At 36.7% G+C, this 12,175-nt stretch overlaps 1 protein-coding gene across 8 annotated transcripts in view; it reads right to left on the bottom strand.

Moving 5' to 3' along the window:
* KLC1 (kinesin light chain 1) overlaps positions 1 to 12,175 on the bottom strand; it is a 45,532-nt gene that overhangs the window by 2,757 nt on the left and 30,600 nt on the right. For 2 of the 8 annotated variants that reach the window (XM_079308906.1, XM_079308907.1), the window contains 3 exons: positions 11,179 to 11,340; positions 5,842 to 5,972; positions 1,341 to 1,407 (listed from right to left, as the gene is read on the bottom strand). In XM_079308906.1, the coding sequence (XP_079165032.1) occupies positions 1,341 to 1,407; positions 5,842 to 5,972; positions 11,179 to 11,340 (360 nt within the window). Of the gene's footprint in view, positions 1 to 1,340; positions 1,408 to 5,841; positions 5,973 to 6,701; positions 7,336 to 11,178; positions 11,341 to 12,175 lie in introns of those variants that run through there. The other 6 variants (XM_079308908.1, XM_079308910.1, XM_079308909.1 and 3 more) reach the window with 6 other exon arrangements.

The following is a 12,175-nucleotide window of genomic DNA, read 5'->3' as shown; positions in this document are numbered from 1 at the left end:
CTGTGTGAAGGGGAGAAAAACAAATAAATTAAGCAGATGTCCAGATAGTTCAAGCAAACAAAGTCCTAGTTTTAGAAAATGGGAACAAACATAAGGAACTACTGAGAACCATTCACGCTGGGTAGGGAGATAATTTCTGGAGTCCAATAAACATCTTTTCCCCCAGTTTTTATCTAGCAATACTATAAAGTATACACACCCTTACAATCCAGCCTAAGCCTTCCCAGAAATACAAGAGCCCATTTATGGGAATTGGCACGGGTGTGTATAGCGGAGGAACTACAGAAATTCTCAAGAAGAAAGAAGTGATTTTCCTATTGTGCTGTACATACCAACAAAAAGCCCCTCCTCTGGAAGTCACACCAGTTAAACACAAACTGAGGATCCATCCAGCCAGGGGCACCTGGGACATGGCTCTGTCACCCTTGGAACTACTTCTGCAGAGAATTGTGCTTTACCCTGGATTGGTTTTGGCTGAACCTCACCTTAAGCAAAGTTTTGCTCACGCTTCCAGCTACAGGAACTCTGCAGCATATTCTTTAGGGATCATACAATTCCAACACCATTACACCACTGGGGAGTACAAGAGGCACAGTTGGGGCTTTCCTGCTGCTCTAGGACACATGGTGATGAATATCCTCACCTACAGTTTTATTAGTACAGAAGCAATTTTATCTTCCTAAAATTAGTAGCAGTTACTGTGTTAGTAAAACACACAGCAGTGTTTAGAAGAACATTGCTCACTCACTGGACAATTTAAACAGTGATTTGTTAGGTAAAAACAGGCAATGAGGAACAGCACTTGGGCACACTATGAACAGTTAAGAAAAATAAGGTTTTCTATTAGCAGAAGCACAACAAAGACCAGACAAACTTTTGAGACTGCTCCTGTGCCACCTCAGAAACAACTGAAGTGTTTAAGGGCACCTGGTAATGTGCAACAATTACAATGACAGGGCTTTTTGCAATAAAGGGGCAGAAGTAAAAAAATATATTGAAAATATTGGGCTTTAACAGTTCTTGCATTTTTAAGTTGCGTTTACAAGAATGTGAAATTCTGTAAGTTTAATATCCATTGTAATAGAAGTCCAAAGCCAGAGACTGCTTGGTATCATAAATGCCAATGCTCTTTCCTGGCTGGACTTGAACCCTTTACTGAAATTAATCATAATTCACAAAAGTGTCAGAGAATGATGCCTTAAGCAGAGCCTTCAAACACCTTACTGAAGCAGGATTTTACAATCACTGTGAAGTTGTTGGTTTATTATTTATCACACTCTTTTTATCCCAAACCCTACTAACAGCATTTATTTTTGTACAAGTATTGTAGGGCTTCTTACTTGAAAATGATCTTCAGTAGCCTTGCCACCCATGTTAAGAACATTCAGAGAACTGGCACGCTTCATGCTGCAACCAGGACAGTGAACATGCAAGGATAAACTCATCAGAATGGCTGAAAACTACAGCTCTAAAAACAAGTACAACAACGAGCAATGCACAGTGAAGGGAGTGGGAACAAAGCCCCAAAACTGATCTGAGGGACAGCCTTTAAGGTAAAAACTACAGGAGTTAAAATATGTTTGTACTCGCTTCTAATTACATATAAACCCCCCAAAATTACAAGCTCCTTGAAGCTTAAACATTTCAGGCAATTCATTTAACTCAAAATATCAATTTTTAATACACATCAAATTAATACAGTGACTGAGTTTTAATGATTAATTATCAGTTTCAATTTTGTGTGGCTTCTTACAAAAGCATCAAAATATTCAAACAGTTTAGGGAAAAACATCTTAAACACAAGTTTATTGTGTAGGCAGCATTTACCTTGAAAAAGCTACAACAAAAGCTAGTTTGGTACTTTCTGCCTCATATAGTTAAACCTTTGTAATAAATTTTCAAAAGCATTTTCTAATGTTTTAAGTATTTCAAAGTGAAAGGAAATAAGATGGTTGCTGCTGTTAACTTTGGTTGTGCTTTTGGCTTTACAACACTCCAAGCAGTGGTAACAAACACCCTGGAATATGGTATGGAAAGCAATGGAAAAGGGGGCAAAAATTAATCACCTACCCAGGAGCTACTGACAGTCAAAATATCACTGCATTAACTGTAAGATCTCATCCTGTTTGAAACGAGGATGAATAATTTACCTACATTTCTCAAATATACCAAAAATTTGAAAAAAAAATGTTTTCAATTGTGCATTGTGAAATTCAAGATCAGCACTAAGATTCCTATCATGGAATGTCTGATGTCCTTTACACCAGTGCCTGTCCATTCCTCAGAATATTCTGCATTTGTTTTGATTTTTCACGAGCTCTTTAGCTATTTCAGAACTAAATGAGGGCTCTGAATACCTATTTGATGAACTGGTCACAAGACAAGGAGCCCTAACCCTGCAGTGCTCCCTGCAGCTTGGGACAACTGGCTAAAGCAAACTTTCCAGGAACATGGAAAGGTTTATCCATACTGATCACTTTAGATATTAACCAGATTTTCTTTCTACTGAAGCAACACTTCCAACAGTCAAAGCACAAATTTTAAATGCTTTGGTAAAGCAAAAGCTTAGCAGGACAATGAACCAAAACACAGGGCAGCAGCTGCCACACACAGCCTGGCTGGCTCTCCCCAGCACTACATCTGGGTGTTTCCAAAGCCAGAAGCACACAATTTGAATTATTTGACATGAGTGTTAGCAACAACAAGGCAAGGACTCATGCATGGTGTACACCTCTCATTTATTCAAGGAAACAGGTACAACAAGGGTTATATATGGAAGTCAAAGGAAGTTAATCTGTAAAACAAACAAAATGTTACAGAAAACTCTCCAGAAGAGCATAAAGGTTTATGGAAAACATTTCAGGGAAACAGAAAATCCACCAGTGCAAGTTCTCACACATATTTTAGGTTCTTGCTAAAGTGCCAATTAGAAAGAAAATTACTCATACCTGAGATACTACTTTGTTTGTGGGTTGGTCTTTTGTTTCTCTGGGTTTGTTTAAATCAACATTTTTAAGAACTTTAGTCTGGCAAATGCACTTTTAGTTCCCTCCATGTTACAAACATGACTCCACAAAGAATATGCAGGTATTTTTTTGGTGAATAAATAATAGCAATAATAAAAGCTTCTTTTTTTCCCTTTTAGATTAGAAATCTTAACTGTTCTGCTGTATGATCAAGATTTTTGAAGTGAACAAATAAGAAAGTTGAATTATTACAGAACTGAACTCTGAAATATGATAAAGAATTGATACCTTCCTTCAGTTGTTGCATGTTTCAAATACCAGTTTTAAGATACTTGTTATTTGTTAAAAAGACATTTGCAGGATTGTAAAGAAACAATTTCCCTGATGAGTTTTCCATTTTACTCTCTTCAACCTTCTGTATCAAGCAACAACATGGACACTAAGTCCTTCTTTCATCCTGTGAGTGTATTGTTATTCAAGTATTTCTCACTCAGTGCTCACACCAGCACTGTCAATTCCTATTTAGAGAAGCAGAGAATAAACAAGAGGTGTAAATCAAGTTCAGAATAAAGCCTTCCTTGAAACACAGGCAGGGAATGCACTGTTAAGGAGGGAGACACAGATGTATTCCACCTAAAGTGGCTGCCTTCACTTTATGTGTGTGCTATGTCTGTATTGAAATATTCAGCTATCAAGCACACTAAAACCCAAAGGTCTGCATGGTAACAACTGAATATGCCTTTTGTTACACTCAGAGGAGAAAAAAAATCCTATTCGCTAAAGTTTCCTCATAAAATGAAATCAAAATGATTTCTTGGAATATCAATATGTAAGCTATGCTTTATGACCCACAAAGCTGGTGTTTAATACCAGAAATATCTGCATTTGTTATTAAAACCAGATAATATAAATTAGGATTTTAAAACTCTATTTATTGCAAGAACAGAAATTATAGTATTTATTGTCCTATACACTGAAAGTGCCTATCTACATAAAAGCCTGTCAATGCAATACACTTACTGCAAGTTTTAAGAATAAATTATTCCTGGAGAACTATGGTGACATTTAAAAACAAGATGATTTTGTCAGAAAGGGAAAGTAAGGAAGATACTGCTTTGCTTTCCATTTTGTTTCACATGAATGCCTTCATCAGAGGCAATCTCATCAGGTGCTACAGACCCCACAGGTAACTCATGTTAAGGTGGGAGGGAACTCTGGTCAGGTAACACAACTCAAGTGGAGACAGTAACAGGCACTGCAAAGCCAAATATCTTCAGTTCTACACCTATAAACATAGAGTTACTTTACCTGCTGAAAGAGTTAGCTATAAATACTACAGAGAATAAGGAATGAACCTCCTGGCTTTTGTGAAACTGAAAGCCTTTCCACATCTCACAAAAATGAGGAGAAAATGCAAAATTATCTATTAATAAATGTATCTATTCATACAATGAGATACCTGAACTATGACATATGAACTCTGGACAGAACTGAATAGAAATATAAAACCAATGTACAAAGCTAATACTGAAGAAGAAATTCTCTCTTTTATTCTATTTTGGCTTGCCTTTGTTTGTTTTCCTTAAAACATTTTACATTTACACATTTCCTTCTAATCTTCTGCTTTCCATAGTTTATTCCCAAACCCTTTTTTCAGAGATAGTTCTTTATGATGGTATAAATGCAAAGGAATTTTGACCTTCAATTCTATTCAGTGCCTTCAACATCAAGTGTCTAGCAGTGGAATTTAAAGTAATAGCTCTAAAATTCAGATCAGGCTGAATTTGAAACAGATATGCAAAGAAGCTAATTCTACATGTACTGCTCCAGTACTTAATGTTTTACAGCCATAAAAAAAAAGACAAAACTTCACTGGAGCACTTTCAGGAACACAGGGAGATCCTGCCTCCAGGTCACTGTCTCAAGTAATACCATCATTATCATCATCAAGTACATTACTCAGATTTAGTTGCTCCATCAGAAGCTACCCCAAGTTCTCCAATAAGACTTTTTAAAGCACAAGTTCACACAGTTTCCTGTCAATTAAATGAGTTCTAGTTTTCCACAACATGGGCAAAAAGCCCTGTAAAATTGACTGCAATTGTGTTGGGGGTCAGGGGAACACCCAAAATTGTCACTATGAAAAGCACTAGTTGCATTTTAACATTTCAACTCTGCAGCAGTTGAATGATTTTATGGATTCATAAGAAATACTATATACATTCAAATCCATCATCATATGGTAAGTTGGGAAGAGTGAGCAGTCAGACTCAGTAAATGTGGATTTTTACCAGACCTCATTGAGGCCAAAATGTAAGATGAACAACTAAGCTCAAGCTTTTCAACATTCTCCTCTGCTCTCTGACATCCGAGTTTTCCAAAAATAGAAACCAAGAGGGGCTTCAGTTGGAAATTTTCTCTATGCTCACAGCAATATATAAAGCTGCATCAAGAATATATCAAGATACTAAGCCATATCAAGAATGTCAGTTGTGGGTTTACTGTACTCAGGCTTTACTATAAAAATCAGTAACATTTATTATTCTCCACTGCTGTGTGAAAAGAATGGTTTTGCAGGTAACATTTATCAGTAGTTCTACGAAGCTTTTCTAATCTTCAAGTAGATAAAGCAGCAAAAAGAAAAAAATTATTTTTTAAATAGAATTAATTCTTACAAGCAAATATAAATCCTCTGATATTACAGAACTTACAATGGAAGTTTAAGAAGTCATTCCTATTTTATTTTTCTTTAAGATATAGCTGTGTATGATACGCAGTTAGCTAAGCAGGGAAGGGAACACTGCCCTAGGAACTACCCTAGGCTACAGTGGGGCACAGACCAAGGACAGCAGCACAGGAACAGACAATGAATTACCCTGGGTTCTTTGGTTCACTGTCCCGGGAATTGCCTCCCTTCAGCTTCCTAACCAGCTTCTCACTGCTGCGCCTCAGGGACGCGCGGAGCTTGCTAAAGGAGCCGCTGCGCTTTAGGGATCCAGTGCCATCCTGAAAGAGATTGAGCACAGGTGAGCCTGCAGCAGCCTGCTGCCCTCCCACTAGCCTGGCTGGAAAACATTGCACTGATGAATTATTACCTTTTCATTGATATTAATATATGATCATACTATATACATTTACTTAAATGTGTAATACCATATGCCACAACTTTAGCAAAGCAAAAGAGGTCCTTCCACAGTGTAACAAAGATTTCTAAAGGTGAAGACATGCTCAAGCCACAATTCATCATTAATAAAAACCCACCACAGTAGTCCAACAATTCACCACCACCATTTCAAATGAGCACACCATGGTTAACAGAGTACAAGCCCCAAGCAAAAGCATCCCATCAGTCTAAGAGAAATGTGCTTTGTTCTTAATAAATAACTATATTACTTGCAAACATATTTAATTAACCCTAAAATCTCTAAACAAAAAATATTTCTAATCAGAATACTTATGGTCGAAGTCCTGTGCTTCTTTTTTAACTTTTACCAAAGAAAATGTAAACCACAATGAAATTAATTTTTCATATATTGCATTCAACTATTACACTGCTGTGCTGACCCAGAGAAACTCTCAAGAGTGACCACAATTCTATTTTTAAATGTTTTACTCTCACAAAACCCCAACAGTTTAGTAAGATTAGAAGTGACCACTTCCTACTCCACAGTAAGCCTATGTGATTATGAAAGAAGAGTTGAAAAAGAAAAAAGCACTACTAAGCAAAGACAGACACCTGAGTTGGAGTGAGTTTATTAGAAGTTAGAAAGACAAATACACAAATCACTGAACACCAAGATTAGTAGAGAAAAGCATAATTGCCAAAATCTCACACAAAGACTAAACAGCAATGCTACTTTAGAATAATTGTAAGTGAAGACATCCAGAGTTCCATATTGATGTTAACCATATAATAGGTCTCTAAATACATTTTAAAGCACTTGGAGAACATGCTTTACTTTTACGGTTTGGTTTTTCTCCTGTAAAGATCACCATCATGCCATTTCAATAATACCTTGTGTGATACTTTTAACTACCTTTATTCCATAGTGAACAGCTACTTATAAAGGTCATTGTTACTTGTTTGTTTTTTTTTTTTTACTAATGTATTACACAGCAAATGGTTGTAATAACATTTGGTATGACTAGATACATATCTGGCAAAGCTACACAGGTACAGAAATAGAAAACCAAAAACAACACCAGCACTGAAGGAATGGCCAGTTTAGAGGGAAGTGTAGCTCTGACAAGAATCTTAAGGGGTTTGCTAAAACACAGCAGTCAGTACTGAAGAGAGAAGTTAAAGCTTGAAGATGGTGCACGCCCGTCATGCAGGAGACAGTATAAGAATCACAAAAGGCATCTAGGCCTGTCAGAAATGGAGAGAGAAAAACTGAATGAAACTGTTGGGAAAAATTCAACAGTTTTCCATTTTGAACAGTTAGTTTACAGTATTTCTAGGTCACGTTCAAAGCTTTTTTTCCAGAGTAACTATTTGTACAGCTCTTAAGTACAAAGTGCAGGCCCTTGCAATTACCAGAACCTACATCTTTATGCAGTTTCACCTACAGCACTGAGATGGGACTGACAAATGAGCATGACTGATGCTGTGCATTCAAGTTAGAATTTGTATAAAATATGAAACACCTTTAACAAGAAATAGCTTTGCCATTACATTTCATGAACAACAAAAAGGATCTTTTTTCAGCTGACATTAACACACCAAAAAAATAAAAGGGAAAAAAAAAAAGAATAGAGCAAAGTGCATTCATTTCAGCTTTAACTTCTGTCACGAATTTTCCTTGAAAGAAAAGTGCAAGAAGAAAGAGGTCTTCACCTAACCTCCAGACAAAATTCTCTTCACTCCCTTAAGGAACTAGAATCCAAGTGGGCTGGGTCAATTCACTTTCACAAATATTTTTAGGACATAGCTGTGTTTGTGTCTATATATTTAATCCAAGTTGAATTTTCTCTACTGTCCCTAATGCAGTGAGGCAGCTGAAAAAGTGCATCTTTAAAATAAACCATGATTCAATTTGCACACTTTCCATTCTTTGTGCAATGCAGAGACCATTATTGATAGGTTCATGATACCTGTCCTGAGATCCTTTACCTGTAGCAACTTGAATGAACAGCAACCAAAATTATCCTTGGAAATGTCAAAATGCCTTGCTATCGAGTGATTAGAAGATCTAAATCTGAGTATTTATGTTGCAAACTAAATTGCATATGTTGTTCACACTTAAAAGAGAGACTTTAGCCTTTCAGGATTGAATAAAATGAAATCTAAATAGTTAGAAGTATTAGATTAGTGAAAAGGCTAATTATTCCTGTGGTCTGCAATCAGCAATATTAGAGCAATGAAAACAATCCAAAGGCAAGATAAATTTGGTAGGTATAGGGTATAACTCTATACAGTAAACTCAACTAAAACATTAGGAATAAGCAGACAAGCTGTTGGGTACTTCAAATCTGAAATAAAAATATCCAACTCCTAAGTTAAACACTGACTGCTTGATTAAGCAAACACTTCTAAAATATGAGCTCAGGATAAAAACCCCAAACTTTCCTGAGTCCAGAATAAACAAAAAACAAACTTATGAGCTGTTTTTGTGGCCAAGTTGAATTGCCAATTTTTATGTTATTCAGAAGGAGAATCACCTTATGGCTGCTGTTCACACCTCCCCACCTCACCATCTCCTGTACTTTGTCTGCTACAACATCCCACTGTCTGACACTTACTTAAACAAGAGTAACTCTTGTCTTTGGTAGTGAAATCCATAGTTTTCCCTTCACTCCTGGAAGTAGACTTACCTGCCCAAAAGCCTGTGTCTCTTAAGCATAATGGCTTAGAGTCATGAAAAGATAATTCCTCACACTACGAGCACTGCAATGAGTAGCACAAAGATTTTCATCTGTCCTGCAGCAGGCTGCAAGATCAGTTTACAAAAATGTCAGTTACAGGTACTCATTTATTTTTTATATAAAAGTATAGTAAGGGATTGAAATCTTGGCCTTCCCCCCTTACATTTTTAAGGCCAAGCATTTCTTTACATTTTCAAGTATCTCCTGTTCACTTTAAGTCATGAATTTTACAAGTGACATGTAAAGATGCACTTAAATGTGTCTGTTTTACTAGTTAGTGGCAAATTTACTTCAATAGATATTTATGTTTTTTTTAAGAGTGTAAGACATTACATCAAAGCCTGCAATGCTTAATATGGATTACATTACATATGGAAGGCCCTTAATTACATCTTCTGACAGAATTTTGTTGTATTTGTCCCTTTGCATACTCCACCTATTTTCTCAGACAGAGTCAGCTTGACCACTTCAGAAGAATTGAAATGGAAAAGCCAGGCCTCTCATCAGGCTCTGCAGACACAAATAAAAGATTCTACTACACTTCATGAATCAGAGTATTTTGTCTGGAGGGAACACATGAGGGTAAAAAAAGCTACACAATATAAAGAAGAGGGAAGAACATCACTGAGAGAAACACTTGCAAAGGGGAGGGAGAGAAAGTTGCCCACTTCACATAGAACATGTAATACAAAATACCTTCTCTTAAGAGGGAGAAAAAAGAAATAACGAAGATGAAAATGAAGCAATGCCACTTCAGCACACTAAAAATGAAGTTTGCTTACCCTGAGATGTCAAAATTTAATTTTTCAGTAAATTTTATCACCGAGTTAGATTCAAATATTGACCTAGAAATACTGTCTATTGCTTTTCCCCAGAAGGCCCTTTCCATCCAAACCCTGCATGCATTAATGTCAATAAAAGAAAAAAGTTTAATCCATTTAGAACATACAGTCATGCAAAGTATAGCAAAAATTAAGGGAGGAGTACAGTACACAGTTCTAATGCTGAACGGGCAAAATGAAAATTAAAAAGAGAGTTATTAAACTTGACCTTGGCTTTATTAATGATGCAATATTAATTCACAATAGATGCTGATTGACTGTCTTGGCACTGAGAACACCAATGCCAAGAAAACAGTAATAAAGAGATAAAAGCAAAGATGGAAAGAACATTCTCCTTTAAGACTAAAGCACTACATGTTTTCTCAAGGTCTCTTTGGAATGCTAAGCTTTGTCTCATGTGGCTTACAAAAAGATAGGGAGAAAAAGATTGCTTTTGTAAGAGAAATGAAGCTTCAGAACACTCAATATTGCAAAGTAGGCTACTTCCCCTCCCATACAGCAAAAGCAACATCACTTTTATAATCTAAGACAGTATTTTCAGCAGAACTGCAGCTGGGAGTTAGTTAAGAGTGCAATATGTATCCCATTGCCAGCAATGGGATAAAACATGGGAAAGCTGGTGACAGAAGCAAACTACATAAGCCAGGTCATAACTGAAAGCTTGCACTGTCCTCAAAATTCAAAGGAAAACAATGGTTAGAAAAATGCACGTGCAATCCCATTATATATATATATATACATACTATATATATGCTTTTACTTTATGACAATCAGTGTAACACAGTGAAGCCAATACATGGGAAACAAATAGGAACAAGTCCTGGCTCCAGACCAATTTTAATATGGGAACATCATGAAGTCACCATCACATTGTTATGTGATGGCACTGCCTCTTAAAACAGACTGAAGAGCAGCCTGAAAAGCTGTGCTCCTTCCTCCAGCAAGCTGGGTAAGGAGGAGAATAGAACTATTTTAGTGTTACACTGGTCATTTTAATTTACTCTGAAACTGCTGACACTCAGTGTATTTCCATAGCACATGTTCTTTGTGATTTCAGCTGATGAAGTATTTTTAAATAAACATTTAAATTACAAACAAATAGGGCACCAAAAGGAAAAAAGCAAAAGTGAGTTAATTGCCAGAATATTTCTACCAGTAAAAACAAACCACTGACAAGCAATTGTACACCAGAACACAACCAGGACACTCAATCAGCATTACACAACTTAGCCTTAAATACAACTGCTTGGGATTTTTGCAGAAATGTCACCATTCAGGACAGCAACAGAAAAGATGCCTTAAAATTTTAAAATATTACGAGTTTTTTTAGCATTATGACAGACAAAACGTTATTCTTCATTTATTAACTGATTCTACGAAATTACAAAATCCAGTGTAGATCAAGCAGGAAACTCCTGAAGGCACAGCAGGCTGGTGAGTGGACAGCCCTAGTTGTTAGGAGGTGGTTTCCTAGGCTATTCTGTCCAACTGTGTACTGTACTTACCCCGTTCCACTCTACGCTCATACTCACTTCCTCGCCGCCATCAGGGCCACTCTCGTACTTTACCACATCCACGTTGAGGCTCTCTCTGCTCCGCCGCTTCTCCATGCTCTCAGGGTCATTCAGCACCTCGGCCACTCTCTGTTTGTGAACATTGTCAAGACCCTGAGAATTTGATAGAATGGGAAGAGGCTTTATCTTGTTACAAACTCTGTTAATCTACAACTTACACACAACAACCGCGCCAAGCGAGAGGTAAAACCAACCCACAATTCCATCAGTCCGATTCTGCTTTCAGACAGCAGCTGAGTTGCCCTTTCTAAACTGCAATGAAGTGCACAGTTTGGCACTTTGAGAATTCCCTGCATTTCCAAAAGAATTGCCATTCTTTTCTTCTTTTCTTATTGCTTGTCTGAGCCTTGTGGTTACCCGAAGCAATCTGGCAATCATTTAAATATTTAAGCAATTTACTGATCATGAGCCATCAATGTAATTCTCAAGTTTTCCACCCATCAAATGATGCAGTTTTCACTCACCTGTGAAGAGGTGTCTGAATATCTAGTACCTCAGAAACAGGTTGTGTTATTTAAAAAATGCTGACATAGAATACCTAGCATTACTATAATTTTCCTTCAAAAAGAAATGACATAAAACACAAAATTGTAATAAACATACTAAATATATGGTCAATATATTTACTTTGTATTAAAGCATGTCTATCAACTATCAAATAATCCTTAAAATGTCTTAAAAGTGCTGAAGTACCTCCTATGAAAATCCTGCACTAAAGGCAAAATCTTTAACACAGAAACTAGAAAATACCAAAACTTAAATCATACTTATTTTCAGTTTTGTCTCCTTTATAATAATCCTTCTCCATATCATAACCATTATTTGCTGACAGCAAAAGATCCCAGATGAATGCCTTATACTTTACAAAACATTCTGCAGCTTCTACAGTACAGGACTATTAGCAAAAGCAACAGGGATGCATGTGGCA

Source organism: Erithacus rubecula, assembly GCF_903797595.1.
Source record: "Erithacus rubecula genome assembly, chromosome: 6".
Classification (NCBI taxonomy): Eukaryota; Metazoa; Chordata; class Aves; order Passeriformes; family Muscicapidae; genus Erithacus; species Erithacus rubecula.
This window is presented reverse-complemented; position numbering and strand designations above follow the sequence as displayed.